Genomic DNA, 26,175 nt, shown 5'->3' on the forward strand with positions numbered 1-26,175 from the left:
GCAACTACTCAGAAATGCACTAAACCCCACTCAGAACCTGGGACAGTAAGTAACTACCTAGCAATCCACTAGCAACCTCATAGCAATGCACAAAAAACAAAACCACATAGCAACATCCTGGCAAATGCCCACAAAATTTTGGAATGTGTTCTGTTGATTTGGACCAGTAAGCAACCACCTAGCAATGCCCTAGAAACTATTTTGAACACCCTAGCAACTGCATAGCAATGCACCACAACCTCAAAAGACCTCAAAAGTAACAATTATGAACATCCTAGCAACTGCATAACAATACAATACACTTAAATGTTTCTGAACACCTTTTAACCCTTTGATGCACAACATGGGTCTAAATAGACACGACTGAGTTTTCATTTTCTATATCTTTGCAAGAAATTAATTTCATCATTCAGTATTCCAGGTATTCCTCAATTAACTTGTTTTAGATCATTACAAATCCTTATTTAAATTTTTCCTTTCTTACTTTTCGAATAAAAATTGTTTTTGTTTCACTACCCTTCTAATGCGCAACATGGGTCTAAAAAGACCCGTATTCATGTTTCTTTGCTGAATATTTGAAAGAAATGTATTTTATCATTTATTAATCCAGGTATTCATTAAACATCTTCTTTTTGATTTCCACAAATCATTATTTTTATTTTTTTACTTTCTTACTTTATAAACAAACATGGTTTTTGTATTTCTACATCAATTTTACACACATGGGTCAAAAATGACCCATTTACTGCAGAAAACTATTCACCTTCCACACATTTCACAATTCAACACGGCTGCTTTTGTATATTTTATGCATGTAAGTTTTATTTAATCCATTTTTTGTCTCAGAAAATATTTGATATTTTGTGAAAGACATCTAGATATAGCCTAAAATTTGAACGTTTAGGCTAACCTTAGCCTTGACCTTGAAATCCATTACTAGTGCAAAAGAGAAACATGTCCAATACTATTAGCTAGCTTGCGGTCAACATATTTTATTTTATCTAATGTTAGCTAGGTCAACAAAATAAAAGTTGCAATAGAAAGTTATATATACAAGTATATATTGGCGCTGTTGGGCAGAAACCTTACCTGGGCAGTACCTCCATTCATTTTTATTTGTGGTCATAAATCAATGCTATCGGTCACGTAAGCCGTTGTGTGGTGGCGTTCTGGTGCACTATGGCTGCTGTCGCATCATCCGGGTGAATGCTGCACATTGGGAGATCATTGGTGGTGGGGAGATCCCCCTACAGTTGCACTACCCTACAGTTCAATTTCAGTGTTATCGGTTATATTTGTGTGTTATGCGTGACAAAGTGGCCAATAAATATATTTCAAGTGCTACAGTAAATGTGTTGATCTAAACAACTGTGACAATGGTTATTTTAACAAAAAGTTCTCTTTATTATTTTGTTTTATCACGCTTGCATAGATGGGTCATTTTAGACCCATGTGTGTAAACTTGATGTATTTACACAAAACCTAGGAAATATTAAAATATGAATTTGTGATAATTGAAAACAAGATATTTTGAATATTCATAAGTCATGAAATTTATAGATCATGGAATATAAAATGCTCAAATTAAGTGATTTCAAAAGGTGAAACAAAAAAATGCAGAGCCATGCATGAATTAACACAGGAAATGAATATGGGTCTTTTTAGACCCATGGTGTGCATTAGAGGGGGTATCCATAGCTTGCGCATCAAAGGGTTAACCACATAGCAATGCCCTGGCAACCTCTCAAAAAAATTGGGTCTGTTTTCTTTTACCAAAGGCCAACACACCTGCAGAGCTTTTTCCCATTTTACTGTGGACTCAAATTATTCATAAGATGTGATGCATTATGAATTTATGCCTCCACCAATATGAAAACACTTTAAGAGGCCAACAGGGGAGTGAGATCAAAGCGTACATTGTTGAATATGAAATAAAAATGGCTAAAGCGTTCACTTCGCATTGCTGCGTGTCTTTGTAAGACTGGCCATCTGAGTGTGGCCAGCTCGCTTATGCACCAAGTGCTAAAGTAGGTTTCCAGCTCACCTAAAAATAAACAGCATCTCCACTAAGGGACCGGCCATAAGAAAGAACCAAGCCAAAGGAGACTTGAGAGACTGCAGCAGGAGAGAGGAAATGAATGCTTCCTCATTACCAACACCAGAATTCATGAAAGCCAGACCCTTTTACGAAAGATTAAAACTCAACGACACAACCATTTGCATCTAGCAGGATATGAATAACTTCCTAAAAGATAAATAAAATTCATATTTTTCAGCATTCCTGACCATTGCCGCATGGGTTTTTCTTGAGCTATGGTGAATCTGTGCATTACGGCAGAAACATATATGGAACTATAGAGCTAATAAAAAATACATTGCTAGGACACTCTAAGCTGCTGCATTGACATTGACCATCATAGTGTATGAAAATAGGCCAGAGAAGTAGGCAGTGAAGTAGGGCTGTCACAGGCGATAAGTTGTACGGCCCAAGCAATCTGTAAAAATGATAAATGGCCTTCAGGTGTCATGGGAAACCTTTTGAAAATAGGACAGTGAAGGTCTCTTAAAGAGCCAAATCAGTAATAATGCTAGACTTGGAGAATAGTCCTCTGCATGGGTGTTTGATGCTTTGATTCAGACACATTTTTTTTTTACTTCAAAACTCAAAACCGATTAAAGTGAATTATCAAAACTCTGGGCAAAAGCACCATAGGTAAATCTTTAAGTACTGGATTTTGACATTTTCTGAAGACATTTTCTGAAGACATTTTCTTTGCTTGTCAATGCAAAAGTCACCACAGTAAGTCTGATTGCTTAGAAAAATAATATTACACCTCTCCTCAACAAGCCTGATAGAATAAATACTGACAGACAATGGATTGTTTTAAGATGCAGACTAGCTTATATATTTGAATATTTAGTTTTACAAAAAAACATTCAAATGAAGAGTGGTTGATTATGTCAGATAATTTTCCTTCAGTATCTCCATTGTTTCTAAGACAACTACGAGACTAAATGGAGAACTTTTTGTAGACTTTTGCTGAAGTCTCTTGACTCTCAGATTTTTATTTATTTATTTATTGCTAAAGACCTCAGTAATCTCATGTCTCTTCTACAGCTTGAAAAGAGGTCTCAACAGAAACAGAAACAGATACTTAAGCTTGTAATCTGAGTCTTAAATACGACCTCAAACATTTCTCAAATTAAGGGTGTATTCACACCAGGAAAGTCCGATAGTTCACTTGCTTTGGTCCGGACCAAATTTTTTTTTTTTTTTTTTTTGTACGGTTCGCTTTCACACTGCTCTTTTTGCAAGTGAACCAAAATTTGTAAACAAAACCACACGTGTGCTAAGGTCGTCCATTCATTGGACAAGGATTCTCAAGTAGGGAAATCAGGAAAAAAGGCTCAGCATGGAGATATTTCGTGAGAGAAGCAAAAGCTTTTTTTGCATCTATGCGCCATTAGACTAAAGAGAACGCTCTGTATGTGAATGTCCTGATGCACACACTCATTCATTCATTCCATTCCAATGATGCACACACGACGCGCAGAAAGACGCGCAACAGTATCGTGTGGCGCGGCAGACAGCGCGCCGGAATGGAATGTAGTAGGCTACAACAGATCACTTTCCCATAACGCAACTCCGACTACGGAAGCCTGTTAACTCAGAGGCGCAGTGCTTTCTCGCAATTGGGTCGGTTCATGTTCACACCGTAAACGAACCGTACCAGAGTTCGTTTGGAACCGTACCGAGACCACCTCTTCAGCTGGGTCTCGGTTCGGTTGTTTGGTCCGCACCCGAGTTCGATTGCTGTATTCACACCTGCCCAAAAGGTCCGCACCAAGGGGGGAAACGAACTAGAGTTCGATTCAATCGATCCAAACAAGGCAGGTGTGAATACACCCTTAGTTTAATTTTCTCAGCTATACTATGCAGATTCCTTTTATACAGTAGATTTATACTTCTACTTGGTCCCCTATAGTCACTATTAGTATCTATTTTTACTTCTGAGGAATTTTAGGAGAAACATCTGACAGAGTGAAATCGTCCCGGGTTACGTATGTAACCCTAGTTCCCCGAAGGGACGGACGTTGCATGTAATCGCAGTGGGAACGCCCTCAGCGTGACGCGTCTGAAGCATGAATGAAATCAGTCAATGGAGAGAATGAGCGTACGGCGAGTGACGTCATCGACCAGGAAGCTATAAATATCCCCTGAGCACACAATACGCCAGCTTAAAAGTTACTGAAGCAAGCGACCCAAGGGGATGCCGAGAGTATGGCAGGACACGCAGCGTCCGTCGCTTCGGGGAACTAGGGTTACATACGTAACCCGGGACGTTCCCCTTCAGGGACTACCGCTGCGTGTAATCGCAGTGGGAACGCAATACCCACATCCCCATACGACCAAATCCCCGTCGTGTGTCATCAGGAGACACAAACCGATGAGAGAACCTGAGCCCTGGAGTGGAGCTAAGGTCAAGGGAATAAAATCTGATGAAAGTGTGCGGTGAGAACCAGCCTGCCGCATCACAAACGTCCTGAAGGGAAGCTCCTGAAAGAAGAGCTGTAGAGGCAGCCATACTCCTGGTGGAATGAGCCCTTACAGCCAAAGGTGAAGGCTGATGGGCCGAACCGTAAGCAAGCGAGATGGCCTCGACCACCCACTTGCTCATCCTTTGCTTAGATGCAGGACACCCTTTCTTAGGTGACCCAAAACAGACAAACAGTTGTTCCGATCTCCTCCACAGGGCAGCTCTGTGGACATAAGCATCTAAAGCCCTAACAGGGCACAGGAAATTAAGTTTCTTCTGGTCTGACGTCAGAAAAGGCGGAGGACAGAAAGCCTGCAGAACTATAGGTCTAACAAAAGTAGTTGGCACCTTAGGAACATAGCCTGGTCTCGGACAGAGAAAGGCCTTAACCATACCAGGAGCAAATTCCAGGCACGAGGGAGCCACCGAAAGTGCTTGAATATGTCCAATTCTTTTTAGAGATGAGATAGCAAGAAGAAGGATAGTCTTAAGAGTAGGAAACTTTTCCGAAACTTCCTCGATGGGTTCGAAAGGAGCAAGGGAGAGAACTTCTAAGACGATGGCCAGATCCCAAGCTGGTACCCTCATGCGAACTGCAGGCCTCAGCCTCAAGGTGCCACGAAGGAAGCGAGATATAAGTGGGTGTTTCCCGAGGGAACCTCCACTCGAAGGGGCGTGGTAAGCAGCTAAGGCCGCCACATACACCTTCAGTGTGGAGTGGGATAACCCTGTGGAAAGACGGTCCTGCAGGAAATCCAGCACTGTACCAACCGGGCAGTTAACTGGGTCCTGCTGGCACTCTCCACACCAAGAGGTGAAAAGTTTCCACCTCGCGGCATATAACTTCCTCATGGAGGGAGCTCTGGATTGGAGGATGGTCTCAACGACCTCAGCCGAGAGACCAGAATCTATGAGCTGGGCCCCCTCAGAGGCCAAGCCCACAGCCTCCATAGCTCTGGACGGGGGTGAAGGACGACCCACTAGGTCCGCAAACCATACTTGGGCCGGCCAGAACGGGGCTATTAGCAGGAGACTGAGCCCGTCCCGGCGAACCCTCTCCAGAACTCCTGGGAGCAGAGCGATCGGGGGAAAAGCGTACAGGCATGACCTCGGCCACGGATGTACCATCGCATCCAACCCCAGTGGGGCTGGCTGGCTGAGAGAGAACCACAGTGGACAGTGTGATGTCTCTCCGGACGCAAATAGGTCTACCTCGGCACGACCGAAATGTCCCCATAGGAGCTCCACCACCTCGGGGTGAAGACTCCATTCCCCGGGCCTCGGCCCCTGCCTCGACAGGACGTCTGCCCCCTGATTCAAATACCCCGGGAGATAAATAGCTCTGAGAGAGAGAATTTTCCCCTGGGACCATAGAAGGATCTGACGTGCCAGCTTGTAAAGCGGGCGAGAACGCAGACCCCCCTGATGGTTGATATAAGAGACCACCGATGTGTTGTCTGTCCGGACAAGAACATGGTGGCCTCTTAGGTCTGGGAGGAAATGTTTCAGGGCCTGAAACACTGCCAACTGCCGACAATTTATGTGCCATAGACGGTGATAGTCCTCCCACAGACCCTGAGCCGGGCGACCACTCATGATCGCCCCCCAACCCGTGAGAGAGGCATCTGTCATTAGCATAACGCGACGACTCTCGAGGCTGGCCTCTGGATGAACATCCCGAGTGACAGACACAGCGCCCTGTAACACACTGGCAGGAAACAGCTGGTCTGAGCACTCCACAACCCTCCTCGGAGGGGGCGAGCGTCCCTCGGGAAATCGCTCGCCGAGTCTCTCTACGCCCTGTATAGGCAGGGTTAGTAGAACAGACCCCTGAGGGCATCGAGAAAGACAGGGCACCGTGTTCTTGTGCGGTGAACTCAAGTTTTTCCCGATGGGGACCACCCTCAGAGTCCTGACGTTCAGCCCGTCAGGACTTTTTCGACGCGGCCTTCCTCTTCCTTCAGATCAGTCCTGCCCCGAGAAGGCCGCGCCGGAAAACGCCCCGCCTCATCCCTCCAGTTTCTCTGCGGGGGGGCACGAGACGCGACACTCCGCTTCTGCTGTGCTCTTTTGGAAGAAGAACTCGACGGCTGGGACTGCCCTCGCTCAGCAGCCCCAGTGACACGCACCTTCAGAGGGATAAATTTAAGAAAAGCAGCCGCCTGTTTTTTCTCTTCCTGGAACCTCTCCGTGACCGAGTGAAGAGCGTCACCGAAGAGGCCCACAGGCGAAACAGGAGCATTTAAAAGGAGAGACTTATCTTTTTCCTTCATAGAGGTCTGACTCAACCATAAGTGCCTTTCTGTGGCCACCATGGCTGCCATAGACCGACCAATAGATTTCGTGGACTCTCTGGTGGCACGCAGAGTGAGATCAGCAGTCTGCCTGAGTTCGCTAATCATATCAGCAGAAATTTCACCCCCCTCACACACATCTTTGAGCAGGTCGGCCTGATAAGCCTGCATAATAGCCATCGTATGAAACACGCAGCCGCCTGCCCAGCCGCCGAGTAAGCCTTCCCCACCAGCACAGAGGTATTCTTTAGTGGTCTAGATGGAAGAGCCGGTGCTTTAAGTGAAACCGAAGCAGCAGGAGAGAGATAGCTCGCGAGCGTCTCCTCCGCCTTCGGCATCGTCACATAACCAGCAGATTTAGCACCAAAAATGTTACCATAAGCATTTGACTGATTCGTGTAAATTCTGCTTGAAACTAGTCTAACCCAGGTCTTTGAAACCTCAGCATGAAGGTCTGGGAAGAACGGTAAGCACTGGCGAGAAGGTTGAGGTCGTGCAGACAGAAATCTATCATCTAGTTTGTTATTAAGTTTTTTTTTTTCTTCTTTTAATTTTAGAATCCTGTCTATCAGCTGGCCACTCGATACTGAGCTTTTCAACAGCCCGAGATAACACATTCTTCATTTGCAGTATAATGTGTCACACTAGTTTCCTCTGATGCAAAACTTTCGACATCCAGATCCTCAGAACTGGATAATCTCAATTCAACATCATCATGTGCCTCCACTCGGGCAGAAGTAACGCCGCAGCGCGTGCTTCCAAAGCCGGGTGAGAGGCACTGGATCCCGCCGGAGAAAGCTGACATAGGGCGGGGCCCGGCTCAACGTCGCCGGTGAGATCCATCTGCGAACCCCAAAACAAGCGCCGCCGCTCTGCCTCAACAGAAGCGGGACCCGAGCATTGGGGAGCTCGCAGCAAACCACTCTCCTCAAAGAGCGATCGCCGCGAGCGCAGAGTTCTCAGAGGAAAGCGCTCGCAATGCTCGCAATCGACTCCCTCAAGAGCCGACTGGGCATGCTGAACTCCCAAACAAGCCACACATAGCTTGTGTGAATCCCCACCCGTGATGTATCGAGTACAGGGGGGAACACACTTCTTATACTGCTCGCTCATAATGTTTTTTTTTATATAATATATATAGTGATAAACTCCTGACAAAGCAGACAAACACAATCGACAGATTCAGACACACACAGAGCTTGCTGAAGTACGAAAAGCTGGTGTATTGTGTGCTCAGGGGATATTTATAGCTTCCTGGTCGATGACGTCACTCGCCGTACGCTCATTCTCTCCATTGACTGATTTCATTCATGCTTCAGACGCGTCACGCTGAGGGCGTTCCCACTGCGATTACACGCAGCGGTAGTCCCTGAAGGAGAACTGACCACATTAAAGATGCAGTCGGTAGTTTTTCCTCTTTGTCAACTTTACGTGGGTTGTGCTTCGGGACGGCACATTGTGATGAACACAATGTTTTGAGGACAGTGTGTGGATGTCAGTCACCGCGCCGGTGTGGATAATGTCATTCAGAATCACAGATTCTACTTTTTGGAAGTATGACCAACATAAGAATTTTCACCTGAAAATGTCATCTGAACAAGTAAGTAACATCCACCTTTGTTCTTCTGACCAACTAAGGGACTGCATTGCAGTAAATCGCGCTGATTAAATCTAACGATCGCTTATCATATCACATCAAACCGTACAAATTATTCTTTGTTCTCAAATTGTTAATGTTAACAACATCAGCATTACGTGACTACATTTAATGCCCTTGCGATATTATCCTAGTTTACTGTAGCCACTCCGAAGTCCGAACAAAGTCTTTTGCGTTTTTACAACGGTCTCCAGTCTCCAGTTGTCACTGGTGATTGTCGTTTGAACCTTTCTGGATCCGCCATCAAATTGATAAGTTTAATTATATCAAGTGCAGTGAGAAAAGGCTATAAATCTCCACCTCCAGCATCCTCACACGCAATATAGCTTATACTAGCCGAGACTCTTCTTTATGTGTACAGATGTGATGTAATGACGCAAAGACATGCTCGAATCTCCCGCGGAAATCCACCAGTACCACTGGAGTTAAAACATGATTACAAGCTTACCGTTTTGAATCGAGCTACGGCAAGCAAATAGTTTTTAACACTGGCTGGTTATGTACTTGCTCAAAAATGCATTTTTACAGCTTTAAACAATATAACTGTTGCAATAAAATGATGACAATTGCAAATGAAGTACCGTGCAGTTCTTCGTCTGGCCACCATCCCAGCTCACAGGCTTTGCAGGTGAACTCATCCTGGACATATTCATTGTCCTTGCAGGCTGTACAGATCCAACAACAGCTCACCTCACCTTTCCTGATCACCTATGAGGACACATTACACACATTTCCCCAGTGGACTAAAGTTTCTTTGAGAAGAAGCAACTTAAAATAATGGCAACAATACAAATGCATCTGCATGAGGGTGTTTGCTAAATGCTAATAAATATACAAACGTACCTTGATCTCTCCTTTGGAGCAGGGCTCACTGCAGACAGATCGGACCATCTCACTGCGGTTCATCTGGATCATATAATCATCAATACTCAGAATGCCTTCATGCCACGAGCCGACGTTTATATAGTCGTAGACTCCAGGCTCTACATACTGCAGGTTCATAATGTCATACCTTCAAGAAAGAAAGACACAAAGTTGTTTTACAGTCAATCATAATTATCATTGTTGCTGGTTACATTTACGCATTTTATATTCTGACTTTATAACACGCAATTGGGAGATATAAAGTCAGAATTGCGAGATATAAACTCACAATTGTGAGTTGTAAACTCGCAATTGTGAGATAAAAGTTGCAATTATCTTTTAAAATGTTTTATTCTGTGGCGGAAACAAGCTTCCATAGTACTTACACTGCATGTGTAACTCATCGTACACTGTTTGTGCTAAAACACGAATGATCCCTTAAATAATGTGTCTTCCACATATTCTTCAGAAAACACAATTTAGTAAACCATTCTCAAAACATCCAGAAATTCCTGCAAGTGAGTGTTTGCTGAAGCCAGGCCATTGGACTTATTGGATGCAACTCCACGGTGGTTTAAAAATTAATTAATAGCTATTTTTGTGTTATTCATTTAGTGCATAAAATGTAGCTTTATGTAGGCCAGTAAGTAAGACTGACCTGCCTGGCGAGTCCCCGTTTTCATCGAACCACACATCTTCTCCAGACACACCAGTAAATGAGGTCTTGAGGAGAAAGTCTAGCAGTTTGCTGCCATCAATGGGGTCCATCGCCTCACAAAGTCCCTCGTAACCCGGGCACAAGTACTCATGCATATCATGAAGGCCGTGAGCCATGGCATAGATGGCATTAATGACGAACCCCATCTTACTGTCCTGGACATAGTTATCCTCAAGGCTTTCATACCCTGAGAGAATCAGCAAACCAAACAGCAATTATTAGAGCTTCACTGTGTCAAATTGAGCGTCTTAGTCAACATAAAACAACATTTGCAACCCAATTTACTTCCTTATATATCTAAACACCTATTTGACTATTGGTTAACATTGTCCAACAGCCTGCATGGCCTAAGTGATGTTAGCTGAAAAGGAAAGTCTTTTTATACAGACAATGAAGACAAATAGTTTTTCTTTAGAATATCGTGCACAGTAAAACCAGAAACATGCATTAAGAAAGTAAATAGGGTCCATTTTGATTTCATATTGACTACACTAAATCATTTAGCAATACCTGCAAATTCTACAAAATAATTATTCCACTTTTACTGAAATGAAAATCACTGTTACAAAAAAAACCCATCCGTAACAGTTCAGCCATAGTTTCCGACCACATTTTATAGAAATATAATTTTTGAGCACTTGAAAGGGAACGATAGGGTGTCCAGAGACATATTATTATTCCGAAGCCACGGGCGACAGGACAGTAAGTTCTTTCTATTTCCATTAGACAGTGAATCAAAAGACAGCAGCATTAAAACAGAAGATCAAAGGAAATGCTTGTTGCCATGGCGAAGCAAACCATTTATGTAACCAAACTCAGCATTTAATTAGTAATGGTCATGATGTTGACACTATTATTAATTGAGCAAGGAAATTAATTATTCATCCATGTTCTCATTCTTGCCCGTCTCCCTCAAGCAAATGTAAATGTGGCTGACAATTGAAAAAAAAGGTCGCCGTCTTAATTCAAAGGAATGGGCAATGTCAAAGGACACCCTATCGGATCATTATCTGGTGATCTGTAACAAGCCAGCAGGAAGCAGTATCAGGCACCGTAGCTGATAAATATGATGATTTTGAAGATTAAGAAACACATTTTCAAAGAAAACTCTCATCATAACATGGCTCTCACATTACACGTGTAAAATAAAGGGCATTGCAGCAAGCAACGGGCGAAAGCTAAAACCTAGGCATGCTTCGCTGAAAATGCTGTCTTGGTTGATCCCTAATTTTAAATGGGCACAAACCATAAGAAAGCAGTGACACTTTGAGGACAAACTGAAACATTAAATCCATGTTTTATTAATGATAAAGGCAGATTGCGAGAAGGATTTCTCAGTGTTTCTTACACCCTCGCTCTCTATTCAATCATTTATGTGCAAAAACTACATATTTTCTATGGTATGTCAAAGGTTTGTTTACATGCAAAGAGAAATATTTAGGACAGAAGGTCTCAGTAAAGATATGATACTGTGATATGATATTTCAACTCAATAAAAATTAATCATCAAATCTCATAAAAAATCCCATCAAAACCATTACGATAATCAGATAATATGTTTGAAATTAATGTGTTGTCTAACTTTAACTTTCGAACAAATTTTTGTACATTTTGTAATATTTTATGGTTTAGGAGTAAATAAATAAGTAGTCCGCATATACTATGGCCCCATTTACCATGTTTAAAATTCTGTGTAAATTTTGCTGGATAATAATGTGTCCCTCTATTATTTGTGTTAAAAATAGTGAACAACAAAACACCAAACACTCTAAAATTCTTCCACCACAGTCACAGTATGACATCGATACAGTGTTTGTTTTTTTGTTTGTTTTTGGTGCATATTTAGCAGATGCATGTTGTAAGTGGAGCCAAATCTATAGAAATAAGAAGCGTGACCTCTTTATTTCTTCTCTCTGAAGGCTCTGATTCATATTAGCACAAGCAACTAAAAATGCTTGGAGCTTAAAAAAGTTCCCCATGCAGCATAGCCAACTGGCATGAGAGATCTAGTTAATGTTATTGGGATATACAGTAAAGTTCAAACCAAAGTACCCTTACAGACGCCAATATTTTGGGGATAAAACATCCCAATAACTTCATATATTAGAGGTCAACCGATATACTGTGCCGCTTTGTGACCTTATTGACAATAGTAAAGGACAGTCTTTTCTAATAACCTTTACTAGTGATCCGAAATTGTAGAAAAAAGACTTATGTTTTATACAGACACAGAATCACAGAGCATAATTTACTTTAAATTCATATGGTTGTACAATATCAGTCGACCTCTATCTATATTTCTGAAGTGAGGTGTCTCCACGTTAGCTCTTCAGAAAAATATTCACTTACCATCTTGGAGTTCTAGACAAAGAAATAATAACAGAACAACACACTATGACTATTTCTCTGTTTGATTATTTGTAACAGTTTTCATTTTGGCTTTATGTTCGTTGCACAGAGTTAAAATGATAATTTTGCTTCAAAATCATTTGACCAATGACAGTTCACCTCTTGGCTAAAACAACTAAAAAATAAATTAAATAAATAAATAAATAAAAGTTATATAGCAAAGCAATGCTGTAAAAAACACACACGGACAACTAACATGAAAATAGCATAAAATCAGATAATAAAGTGAGTGGCATGCTTCCCTGTATTTACAATGGCACTTAAATAGGTTGTATAAAGGTTAAAAAAAAAACATTATTTATCACGTTAAAGTATTTATTGCATTGTGAAAGATGTGGCTGCAAATGCAGAAAAGAAAGTCAGGTGTCATTTTGACAACATGCTTACAGAGTGTTGTCTTTAAATAGGGATGTTAAATATCTTATGTTAATACATATCAACCCAGCCAGCCAGAAATGTGCCATAAAAAGAGTTAATTTACCTAGATCACCTTTTTCAGTCAGCAGAGAATGTTTCAAAGATACAAAAAGAGCAAAAAACACACAAAATGTGGCTTTAAATTAGTATAAACCTAATAAGCAAGTATTTTATTTTCTTCTGTTTTGGGAAATAACAGCTATACTGTAGCATGCGGAATGGGTCATTCCTGTTCTGCAGTACAATTTTTTAACTTTTCTTTAAAATATATATGCTTGTTGCAATTGCAATTTAAGAAGATAGCTTTATAAAACATACTCTGGTGGTCAGACACTTTAATAACTAAAAAATTCACAGCATGGCTACGATGAGAGCTAAAGCTCGTCATTGCTCAGTGAAGTATTGACTAGTAAACATGGACTGTAATTTAATCAAACAGGATGAAAAACAAAACATGATATTTCAGAAATATAGTAGAAATGACCAGGTAAATTGTTGGGCGGGTTTTTATAATAACTGGGTAAGGCCATTTAAGATGATTAGGTCTGGGTGGGATATTGAGTTTGTACAATAGATATTTTTTTATAAACGATAGGCTATATAATGAGGCAATAACGAGTACGGAGCCCACATTAGTTTGATATTATGAGCGCATCTGAAAAATAGCAAATAGCGGAGGAACTTCTGCAGGGAAAGTGCATAATCCAATTAGTAATAATCCATGCTTTATATTAAGAACTTCAAAATAATTGTTAAGATATACACTGAACAAAATTATGAACGCAACACTTTTGTTTTTGCCCTCATTTTTCATGAGCTCAAAGATCTAAGACTTTTTCTATGTACACAAAAGGCCTATTTCTCTCAAATATTGTTCACAAATCTGTCTAAATCTGTGTTAGTGAGCACTTCTCCTTTGCCCAGATAATCCATCCACCTCACAGGTGTGGCATATCAAGATGCTGATTAGACAGCATGATTATTGCACAGGTGTGCCTTAGGCTGGCCACAATAAAAGGCCACTCTAAAATGTGCAGATTTATCTCACAGCACAATGCCACAGATGTCGCAAGTTTTGAGGGAGCGTGCAATTGGCATGCTGACTGCAGGAATGTCCACCAGAGCTGTTGCCCATGAATTGAATGTTCATTTCTCTACCATAAGCCGTCTCCAAAGGCGTTTCAGAGAATTTGGCAGTAGATCAAACCGGCCTCACAACTTCAGAGCACGTGTAACCACACCAGCCCAAGACCTCCACATCCAGCATCTCGTCTGAGACCCGGACAGCTGCTGCAACAATCGCTTTGCATAACCAAAGAATTTCTGCACAAACTGTCTCAGGGAAGCTCATCTGCATGCTCGTCATCCTCCTCGGGGTCTCGCCTGACTGCAGTTCGTCATCGAAATCGACTTGAGTGGGCAAATGCTCACATTCGATGACGTCTGGCACTTTGGAGAGGTGTTCTCTTCACGGATTAATCCCGGTTTTCACTGTACAGGGCAGATGGCAGACAGCGTGTATGGCGTCGTGTGGGTGAGCGGTTTGTGCGCGTTGTGGATCGAGTGGCCCATGGTGGCGGTGGGGTTATGGTATGGGCAGGCATATGTTATGGAGAACGAACACAGGTGTATTTTATTGATGGCATTTTGAATGCACAGAGATACCGCGACGAGATCCTGAGGCCCATTGTTGTGCCATTCATCCACGACCATCACCTCATGTTGCAGCATGACAATGCACGGCCCCATGTTGCAAAGATCTGTACACAATTCCTGGAAGCTGAAAACATCCCAGTTCTTGCATGGCCAGCATACTCACCGGACATGTCACCCATTGAGCATGTTTGGGATGCTCTGGATCGGCGTATACCACAGCGTGTTCCAGGTCCTGCCAATATCCAGCAACTTCGCACAGCCATTGAAGAGGAGTGGACCAACATTCCACAGGCCACAATCAACAACCTGATCAACCCTATGCGAAGGAGATGTGTTGCACTGCGTGAGGCAAATGGTGGCGCATCGAGTCCGCATTGAAAAGTTCAAAGCACAAAGGAAAGACATGCGTAGTGTATTATACAGTATCTATCTATGCAATAGTTTATTGAGCCTTTTCTTTTAACAGTTTTAAATTTCAGTTACTGTGCGCGTGAAGAACAATTATAGTGCTCTGACTCTACTCTAGTGTTGTAATCGAACAGACACCCGGTAGAAAGTAACATGATTTAGTTACAACAATGAAGTACAGCAATATAAAGTTGTTTTATGCGAAGCCATAGACCTTTATCTACAGATCAAGTATAATAATGGTAACATTGAATCATCTTGGAGAGAGTTTCATCGTGTTGACTGTCGTAACCGAATGCGGCGCGCTGTTTGAATGCTGAATGAAGAATGATTGACAGCCGCCGTGGAGGGAAAAGTTTACGTGATCTTGAATTTAATGACTTAAATATCAAATATCTCACATTATACTATATAATGGCTTCTGAACACTTATAATATAGTGCACGAAAACTTTATGGTGCTTTATAATGTTTTTGTGCCTTTTGTGGGGCTTAACAATAACACAGAATAGTATACGCACAATATCGGATTTGGATCGGCCGATCCGGCAAAAATGGGAGTATCGGATCGGTGCCTCCCTACATACCACACAGCCCTAAAGAGGATCACATGGTTACAATAGTGAAAAAATATCTGTTTTATTCACAGAAAATTATAGAGGGCAAAGGATAAAGGATAACATTTTTAAAAAACTTAACTGATTGCAAATTAAAACAATACCTAGAAGCTTGACACAGATCAATTAGAGAAAGGAAAATATGAAGAATTACCTGGAATATTTCTAAATAATTTTTTGCCCCATTTGAGAAATTAGTACACATAAGTCTTTCATTGTGATACTTTAATAAAAGAAAACTAACTCATATGAATTCATTAATATTTTATCTAATATATTAGGTCATCTATGATGGGGACATGGAAATGTACTACATACAGTAGGAATGACCCATATACAGCCTCTCTCTCACTCCTCATACCTGAGCAGTTCTTCTTATAATTTGTGTTTTCTTGTGGGTGTCCCAGGAGGCGGCACTGGAAACGATGCTGCCAGAATTCAGCAAACCATGGGTTTCTATTGTTGGTGTTGAGGCGTAGCTTCAGGTAGTAGTCATCAAAGGACGTGACCTCTGCCGACTGAAGCTTCATAGTGATGCCGCCAACAGCTTCCTGCTCGTAGCCCTCCACGACCTCATCTCGGTCTGCCCAGCCATCACTGAAGGAAACCCGTCACAAAATTACCACCAACTTCCTTTTCAATCTCTCACCTGCAATGCCTAAATAACACTGATGCTTGCATTGAACGCCTGATGCTTGCACGTTTGAGCTTCGGCAAGAACCAATGAGGATCATTCTCGTGTTACGCAGCACGTTTGAGCTTCAGCAAGAACCAATGAGGTTCATTCTCGTGTTACGCACCACGTTTGAGCTTCGGCAAGAACCAATGAGGTTCATTCTCGTGTTACGCAGCACGTTTGAGCTTCTAAGAACCAATGAGGTTCATTCTCGTGTTACGCAGCACGTTTGAGCTTCAGCAAGAACCAATGAGGTTCATTATCGTGTTACACAGCACGTTTGAGCTTCGGCAAGAACCAATGAGGTTCATTCTCGTGTTACGCAGCACGTTTGAGCTTCTAAGAACCAATGAGGTTAATTCTCGTGTTACGCAGCACGTTTGAGCTTCAGCAAGAACCAATGAGGTTCATTCTCATGTTACGCAGCACGTTTGAGCTTCTGCAAGAACCAATGAGGTTCATTCTCGTGTTACGCAGCACGTTTGAGCTTCGGCAAGAACCAATGAGGTTCATTCTCGTGTTACGCAGCACGTTTGAGCTTCAGCAAGAACCAATGAGGATCATTCTCATGTTACGCAGCACGTTTGAGCTTCGGCAAGAACCAATGAGGTTCATTCTCCTGTTACGCAGCACGTTTGAGCTTCGGCAAGAACCAATGAGGTTCATTCTCGTGTTACGCAGCACGTTTGAGCTTCGGCAAGAACCAATGAGGTTCATTCTCGTGTTACGCAGCACGTTTGAGCGTCGGCAAGAACCAATGAGGTTCATTCTCGTGTTACGCAGCACGTTTGAGCTTCGGCAAGAACCAATGAGGTTCATTCTCGTGTTACGCAGCACGTTTGAGCTTCAGCAAGAACCAATGAGGATCATTCTCATGTTACGCAGCACGTTTGAGCTTCGGCAAGAACCAATGAGGTTCATTCTCCTGTTACGCAGCACGTTTGAGCTTCGGCAAGAACCAATGAGGTTCATTCTCGTGTTACGCAGCACGTTTGAGCTTCGGCAAGAACCAATGAGGTTCATTCTGGTGTTACGCAGCACGTTTGAGCTTCGGCAAGAACCAATGAGGATCATTCTCGTGTTACGCAGCACGTTTGAGCTTCGGCAAGAACCAATGAGGATCATTCTCGTGTTACGCAGCACGTTTGAGCTTCGGCAAGAACCAATGAGGTTCATTCTGGTGTTACGCAGCACGTTTGAGCTTCGGCAAGAACCAATGAGGATCATTCTCGTGTTACGCAGCACGTTTGAGCTTCGGCAAGAACCAATGAGGATCATTCTCGTGTTACGCAGCACGTTTCAGCTTCGGCAAGAACCAATGAGGTTCATTCTCGTGTTACGCAGCACGTTTGAGCGTCGGCAAGAACCAATGAGGTTCATTCTCGTGTTACGCAGCACGTTTGAGCTTCGGCAAGAACCAATGAGGATCATTCTCGTGTTACGCAGCACGTTTGAGCTTCGGCAAGAACCAATGAGGTTCATTCTCGTGTTACGCAGCACGTTTGAGCTTCGGCAAGAACCAATGAGGATCATTCTCGTGTTACGCAGCACGTTTGAGCTTCGGCAAGAACCAATGAGGTTCATTCTCGTTTTACACAGCACGTTTGAGCTTCGGCAAGAACCAATGAGGTTCATTCTCGTGTTACGCAGCACGTTTGAGCTTCGCCAAGTAAAGGATAGTCATGACGGATACAGGGAAATAAAAAGCGGCTATCGCCGTCCCGAAAGTAATCACAGGCTCAGAGAAGAACTGGATCTGACACTGTGCATTGAACTACTTTGGCATAGACTAATGCTTACAATGCTTACTCTGTGTTATAAGTTTCATCATTAGGGCATAAGTGATGAGATGATGGCTGCCAGCAGATTGGTATAATCTTCTCTGAAAAAAATTCTAGGAGGTAATAAGTTAAATAGTGTGCAACTAGAAGCATCTGCAATGCATAAACATATCAAAATAGCATGAAAACGTTTACATAGCAGGCGGTAGAGTCTATTAGGCCAGCATTGGTCCAAGTTTTTTTTTAGTCCCAGTCCATTCCTGCTTGAACCGTGAACGTGTGTTGCTTGAGTTCATAATGAAGGTATCTTTCTGTGGTCATGGCAATATCAGCACCATCTGCCTCTCAGCATCTTCCTGGCAGAATGCCAAAAACTGACTATTATTAGTTGACATTCATATTTCACAGATGACAACAATTTACCAGCAGCATTGTCTTCTCAATGTATTACCACAAAAAAAAAAAAAAAGAAGCCATAATCAAGTGTTTCTTCAACTTCAGGCACTTTTATGTCCCAGGGGATGATTTTAATTTAGATTTTTAGGTCAAATTAAATCTGTCTTGGAAAGTTTTTGCCGTGTCATGTGTGAAAAACTTTTTTTTTCTCAATTCTTACAGATAAATCTAACAGCTAACTTTTTATATAAATTGAAGTTAGTTTAACACTGAATAAACACAATATAAAATGACCTCACGTTTTACCATTTTAAGAATAACTGCCAACACGGCAGTTTTTTATATATATAGCCTAGTTTTATATATAATTTGAAACAGCATGGAAGATGCATTAGACACCGATCTGTGTTATTTTAAAGCTACACTATGTAACTTTTTTTGTTCAAAAATAACAACATTTAAATAATGAGTCAATACATCATCAACATTTCTTCCAAAAGATGAGTCGCTAAGGTAAGCTTATTATATGTGTTTACATTTTAGACCTGTCGGGATGTTTTTGCGGGAAATTGCGTACATACGTCATTCGCCCGTGCATGTCTCATGGCCAGGGACGGACTGGGACTAAAAAACGGCCCTGGACTTTGACTAGGCCCGGCCCAAAGCAATCGGTGCGCGGAAACTCGACAACAACAACAATAACGCCTGCGGCCTGCCATGAGTGTCACTTTAACTGTGGCTCATGATACTATACCATCCAAATTATAGCTAACAGGATATTATACAATCTATTCCATGCTGTCTTAAAATGAATTTATTACTTAATAATCTTAATTAGTTTATGCAGTAAATAATCTTAGCTACTGCACAAATAATAATACCACATCTAAATGAAAATACACCATTACAAATGTAACTTTTGTATTCAAAATCTTCAAAGTTTGTAAGCATTAACTGTAACATTACCAACATTTTTAAAAGTAAAAGCACAACCTATTTCTTAATATTAGCAACTGCATGTGGCATTTTACAGCTAAAATGTTGAAGTTTAGCTGTTTTAACTACTGTAATCATTAAAAATGTAGCAAGCTGAATATCACTTCCTAACATCATCCCTAGCAAGTAACTTGCAAAGTAATTTCTGATTAATTCGGTTTGGGAGTAGTAGAGATAAAAACCCGCCCGCACTGACAATTGATTGGTTGGGTCCTTACATGCGCTTCGTGAGGGACACGCGCACACTAGCACACACGCGCACACTAGCACACACACGCAATCTCTCGCTCCCTCTCTCTCTGCCGTGCACGCGCTACTAATGCGCGCTCTTAAGGTGTTGATACACAGGGCAACTTTTTGAGCAATGTTGCTGGGCAATCTTGCCGAGCGATTGTTGCTTGGGCACTTTCCCATTGAAAATGGGCAATACATTTCTATCTGGATACTTTAGGTCGGTTGTGGGGCCTGTGTCTCATCTGGTTGCCTGTTGACGGCAACATTGCCCAGCAACATTGCTCAAAAAGTTGCCCTGTGTATCATCACCTTTACTCGCTCTAGATTCCGGGAGATTTTAACTAATTTGCGGACATCAGGGAGCCGCTATCAATATGCGGGAGACTGTGGGATGTGTGTGGCGGCTGGTGGGCCGGCCCGCCGGCCGTCCTGGAGTACCGGCCGTTCTGTGATTCTCCAGATCACACAGATGGCCAGTCCGCCCCTGCTCATGGCGTAGGAGTGGCGTACACTGATAAAAAAAGGTAACCTAAAATGATAACATCTAAATTAATTTATTTAATAATTTATTCCAAGTCAAAAATATTATTTGATATTGTTGAATCAACCTAAATACATTAGTTTATACCAACAAAATTCCTTTTTATGGGTTAGATCAAATAAAAAAAATCTCTTTAAAGGTGCAATGTGTAATATTTCTGAGGATCTTTTGACAGAAATGCAATATGAGATCCATAACTATGTGTTCAGTGGTGTATAAAGAACTTACTTAATAAACCGTAATGTTTTTATTACCTTAGAATGAGACATTTATATCTACATAACCGCGGGCACCCCTTCTATGAAGGTCGAGAAATTGTGAGTCATGTTTCTACCGTAGCCGACAGCGAACAAACAGCGCTACAGAGCGCGTTTCGTCACTACCTTGAAAGAGAAGCCGCAGAAAGTTAGAAGCTAGCTATAAACACTGTGAGTAGTGACTTTTCCCTTGTCAGTGGTGTAAAATATGTAGTTGGATTGTTTCATGTAACTTAGGGTGCTTTCACACCTGGATCGATTTGTTTTGTTCCGGAACAGATCCGAAACAGAATACTTTGTTCCGAATCAATTTAATACGTCACTCTGTTCACACCACACTGTTGTAAAGCGGTCCAAATCGCGCACCCTTCCAAGGCTTTCCTTACGGCTTTTCGTCACTACCTCATGCGTTCAGGTCGCGCATTCCATTGTGGGACATCGCCATGACAACAGTAGCCTAACACAAAATGAATCACGGGTTGACTTGGTGCTACGAATAGGTAAAATGCCTCATAGATATTTGGTCGGAAGAACACATCTCCCGGATATTGGACACTACACACAAGAACACCGAAGTGTACAAGAAGATCAGCTATAAAATGAAAGAGAGGGGTTATGAACGGTCCGTCGAGCAGTGCCGCGCAAAGGCGAAAAAACTCCGACAGCAGTACATAAAGGTACGAGACCACCTTGCCTATTGATTTGTTCCGGTTCGTGGGTCGGTTGTGTTCTCACTACAAACGAACCGCTCCAGGGTTCGTATGGAATCGAGCCGAGACTACCCCTTCTAGGCGGTCTCGGCTCGGTTGTTTTGTTCCGATTCAGAGTGCAATTTTTGTGTTCACATATGACCAAACGAACCGGGCCAAAAGGGAAACGCCCCTTTGTTTCGGAACAACGTCTCCAATCGATCCAGGTGTGAAAGCACCCTTAGTTCTTCTCCCTCGCTGTGTTATGGCTTTGACAATCAGCTGATTAGTACTATTGACCGTGAAACAGTAACGTTACAGTAGTCACCAACCCGTCGATCACGGTCGACAAGTCGATCTTGAAAGCATTTTAAGTCGATCGCGAAGAGTTTTCAAAAGCAGAGAAAAAAAACTATATTTTTATTCATTATTATTAATTAATTTGTGTGTAGTAAATGGTGTCTAGGGGATGCGGAGGCGCGCGCTGTTACAATCACGTCATTTTTGCCACTCGCACCTTTGCGCTCATTCGGTCGCGTCGAGTTTAAACAAGGCTTTACGCTTTAACCAGCTCAGCCACAGCTCTACAGCATAACTCATATTAGCCAGCTAAACTTTTACTACCCTGTTAGAAAAAATATGTAGTTGAATAGTTTCATGTGGTTCTTCTCCCTCGCTGTATTATGGGTTTGCTATGTGGGGAGAAATGTGCTGGTTACCTTCGTGAGACAATCAGCTGATTGCTATTATTATATTATATATTAATACCCTTGATCCTCACCTGAGTCTGACTATGGCTTTGTAAACTTTATCCATGATGTGGTTTATAATGGACTGTGGTACAGAAACTTGGCTAACTCTGGCTATTCTCTGCTGTCTCAGACGACGATATGTTTGTCCCGTTTTAGCAACCGTAGCTTCTTCGAAAGGGAGGGGTGAGCAGTGGGCTGAGCCATTAGTGCAACTCGCAACTGAACCACTAGATGCCGCTAAAATCTACACACTGCACCTTTAAGGTGACAATTTCAGGTTACCACCTTTTATAGCTGTCACAGTGAGTGAGAAAGGTTGAAAGCAGATAATTCTCAAACCTCGAACAGGGAATCACCCATTTTAAACAAGCGCCGAACAGAGGAGAGTCTGCTGGAATAAAAAAATTAAAAAAGAATGCGACAGAGCTTGTAATAAAACAAGAATCAACGTTGGCTTGGCATTTTTTGGAGATGGGATTTGAAATGTAACAGTGACACAGAGATGGCATATTTATTACTCAACAGGTAAGTAACCAGCCCGTTCTCATCCCAAGGCGTCATCTAACTGACGCTTTTGACCATGCGTCAACATGCCGACGCACATGGTACCCCTTAAGCGTCAATATGAGGGTTAGACCACTAGCGCCTCCTAGTGGTCTAACCCTAACCCTACCCCAGACCTAAACCTACCCATAACGGAAGCGTCATCTAACTGACGTTAAAGGGTGCCATGTGCGTCGGATTTAGACGCATGGTCAAAAGCGTCAGTTAGATGACGCCTGAGGATGAGCGTCTCATATTGACGCTTAAGGGGTACCATGTGCGTCGGCATGTTGACGCATGGTCAAAAGCGTCAGTTAGATGATGCCCGAGGATGAGCGTCTCATATTGATGCTTAAGGGGTACCATGTGCGTCGGCATGTTGGCGCATGGTCAAAAGTGTCAGTTAGATGACGCCTTGGGATGAGAATGTGTTGGAGTAACAGAGTTCATTGTAAAGCATTATCTATTGTAAAGGGTCATTTCATTATGGATGTTGTAGTGCTGTGTAATTTCTTTTCAAGGAAGTACCGTGTCTATTAGTAACGTCTTCAGCTTGTCAGCTTGAGATCCTGTCCATCTAAGCTGGTTATATCTCTTAAATGTGCTGTATGTATGTCTTTGACTGTACTAAAGAATAAAATACCATAATATGAAACAACTCTGGTGGAAGACAGTGACTGGATCTAAAACCTTCAGATGACATGCAGATTGTATCCACGTGTTTTTGTCTCTTTGGAATGTAGGGAGGTAAAAACAGTTTTCCCAAAATAAAAATACTCAAAAAGCCTACATAACATTAAAACTGACTAATTTTAATTGATGCAGTGCACACACTTTTAACTAGTCAAATCAGCCTGGTGTGACTAGTATGTCTTTCAGTAAATATCTAAAGTATATGGCTATGAACTAGTCTCCTTTAAAACTGTCTCCTTGACCTAGAATAAAGCAGCCTTGGCCAATTGATGTTCCTCTTTTCACTTCATAGAGACTGCACTGGCATCAAGACAGAGGTTTGAAATACTTTACATCAACAAGAGAGGGTTCTGCTGAGCAAAAAAGAAAAAAACCCTATGGAACAGTCATCCATCATTTTAATATCTCATTAATAGAAACCTGCAGCATCAGGAAACCATGATGATTTCTAAGCAGAATAGATCTGGTGCTTTATGAAACTGAAACTATCAAGGATTATGCTTTAATTCCTTTAAATGTCCTTAATGTCCCTAAACTAAACATAGTCACCTTCCGATGAGGAGGAATTCTCCAGCCACACCAAGGCGTCTCATGGCCATGAGGAGACCGCGAACAGTCATTCCCTCGCAGAAACAGACCACCACGCGAGCTTTGGGCAGACGCTCTCGAAGTTTCCTCAGCAGCCGGTCGAAGTGTTTCTCCCCAGCGTTGCTGTAGATCTTGTCAGAGTGTGCTATACACAGACCCTCTTGAGAGACCAGTTCCTTAAAGGCCTCCATCCCACTCTCACCATAGTTCCCTGAGGAACGAACACCAACACAAGAGCATCTGCATCAGAGCTTCTCTCATTACCTCAATCCAGCTCACCTGAGACTGCAGTGAAAATGCAGTGAGATTGACAACTTAACAGCATCTTCAAAACAGAAGAACAATGCAAACTGACTTTAGACTAACTCATTAACACCCAGTTTCACAGACTAGATTTAAACTAGTCCCAGATTAAAGTGCATATTTGACCTGTTTTAACTGAAAGCTACTTGCACTGAGATATCTTAAATCAGTGCCATTGTTTTGTCTCAAGATACACCACACCAGTAATGTTTTTTTTCTAAGGCACATTTATAAAAGCTACTTTAATGTCCTAATTAAACTAAGGCCTAATCCTAGCTTAATCTAAGCCCTGTCTGTGAAACTGCGCCTTAAAGTTTCATGTCCTACCTTGAATATTACACAAAAAACAGACCCAGAGTTGTCTATTAGTATTCAGAATGTAAGAATCGTCTCCTTTCAATTCAGGATACTGAATTGAAATGGCAAAGTAGCCTATGTGTATTATGTGAATTGAAAACAACATCCATATTCACAATTCACAATTCAATTCAAAAAGCATTACTGTTACTTAAAAAGTACAATATCATGTCAAGGGTGAGTGAAAAATATTAATGATTAAAAAGAATGAAAGAATAAACAAACAAATTAATGAACGAACCAACGCACAACACAAATAATGACCGACTGAATGAATGACGAATGAACAACTGAAATGAAAACAAAATAATGACTGAAGGAATTAAGCAAATGAATGAATGAAACTACAGATTATGACACAGGCATTTATTTAATTGAATGATTTGAGAGCTCAGCTTGTGACCCTGATTGTGCTTTCAAATGCTGTTAAGAAGATTACAGTGTTACTTTTTAATCACAGATTGGGTTATATTTGGAATAATGTGCTGTGCTTGATATGAGACCAATATCAATCTCTCGATAATGATATGGTGATTAAAAAGTCTGTTAAAAAATGTCTTGCCGTTTTGACCCTGCATGGCTCCAGTGATATTTGATCAGATCATTTCATGCTATTTAAATGCTTCTCTTGGACACCAATGAGAAAGCAAATAGAAAGTCAAATTCACAGTTTCTCCTCAGCAAAAGTTTCAGAATAGATCTTAACATGTCAAACCATGCTCCGATTTGATTTCAATGCAAAACATTTCTTATCAAATTCTTCCAAAATCAAATGATCTAACACACATTCACTTGATAGTTCTAAACTCTTGTTGTTGTGCATCAAAATGTGTCTATATTATTTCTCAGGAGAAACCTCTTGATACTTCAGAATTCCAGGTCATACAGTATCTCGAGCTTCAGAAGAGCTACAGTATAACTCACCCTCGGTGTGAATGGCTGACACATACGTCCAGTTGTAGCGTTTCACAATGTCCAAGAGAGCTCTGGCCTGAAGAGTGTCAGAGGGCACGACCCTCAGGAAGTACTTAAAGAGGGTTTTATCACTCAGATCAATGCTTGTAGCCGAGTACGCGATCTGAGGGATGTTGAAGAGCTGCAGCAGGTTCTGAACTTGAATGGCCACTGAGCTGGATCCAGGTCCGATCACACCGGCGATGGGCTTTTTAGTGGCCGGCGGCTGAGCGGAAGGATTTCCCTCAACACACCACTTCAACCCGTCTCTGTCATCACGGATGGAAATGAGAGAATCTCTTATGAACTCAATACTCTGTTCCAAAGCCACTGATGAGTACCAGCAGGAGTCCCTGATCTCACAACCCAGAGTGATGTTGGGAAGAAGGTTGGGATCAGCGTTTATTCTGTCCAGTGTGTGGAACATCGCTTCCACTCTTTGGATCCCGTACTGTTCCCTGATCTCACCGCACTTTCTCTCCGAGACCTTCTCTGCCGCCGGTTGATGATGGACAGAAAACAGAGCGCCGATGATGATATCGCCGTCCATCCTCGCCACCGAGCGGGACGCTGGCCTGGGAATCACGGACCTCTGATGTACATCAGCTGATGAGATGGGATGGGTACAGAACAGTAAGACTGAAAGACACCAAATAATAATGACATTTATTCTCTGCATCATCTTCGTCATGGTGTCAGATGTCTTCACTTCAAATCAGCTCCATCTTGCTGGTAAGAGACATAGATATTTGTTGCATTCCAGTCCGGCCATGACAATCCAAAAAGCTTCCCTGCAGAATAAAGATGAGAATGAATCACTTCATATCGCATTCTTGCA

The 26,175-nt window shown here is 42.1% G+C and overlaps 1 protein-coding gene across 3 annotated transcripts in view; it reads right to left on the bottom strand.

Annotated features, from left to right (window-relative positions):
• grm1b (glutamate receptor, metabotropic 1b) overlaps window positions 1-26,175 on the bottom strand; it is a 36,659-nt gene that overhangs the window by 9,745 nt on the left and 739 nt on the right. For 2 of the 3 annotated variants that reach the window (XM_056256027.1, XM_056256029.1), the window contains exons 2-7: window positions 25,308-26,128; window positions 23,685-23,934; window positions 15,930-16,174; window positions 10,012-10,258; window positions 9,333-9,501; window positions 9,071-9,197 (exon numbers count right to left, since the gene is read on the bottom strand). In XM_056256027.1, coding sequence (XP_056112002.1) covers window positions 9,071-9,197; window positions 9,333-9,501; window positions 10,012-10,258; window positions 15,930-16,174; window positions 23,685-23,934; window positions 25,308-26,028 — 1,759 coding nt within the window. In that variant the 5' untranslated portion in view covers window positions 26,029-26,128. The remainder of the gene's footprint in view (window positions 1-9,070; window positions 9,198-9,332; window positions 9,502-10,011; window positions 10,259-15,929; window positions 16,175-23,684; window positions 23,935-25,307; window positions 26,129-26,175) is intronic. The other variant, XM_056256028.1, reaches the window with a different exon arrangement.

Source organism: Rhinichthys klamathensis, unplaced genomic scaffold, assembly GCF_029890125.1.
Source record: "Rhinichthys klamathensis goyatoka isolate OS25496 unplaced genomic scaffold, OSU_Roscu_1.1 h1tg000123l_1, whole genome shotgun sequence".
Taxonomy (NCBI): Eukaryota; Metazoa; Chordata; class Actinopteri; order Cypriniformes; family Leuciscidae; genus Rhinichthys; species Rhinichthys klamathensis.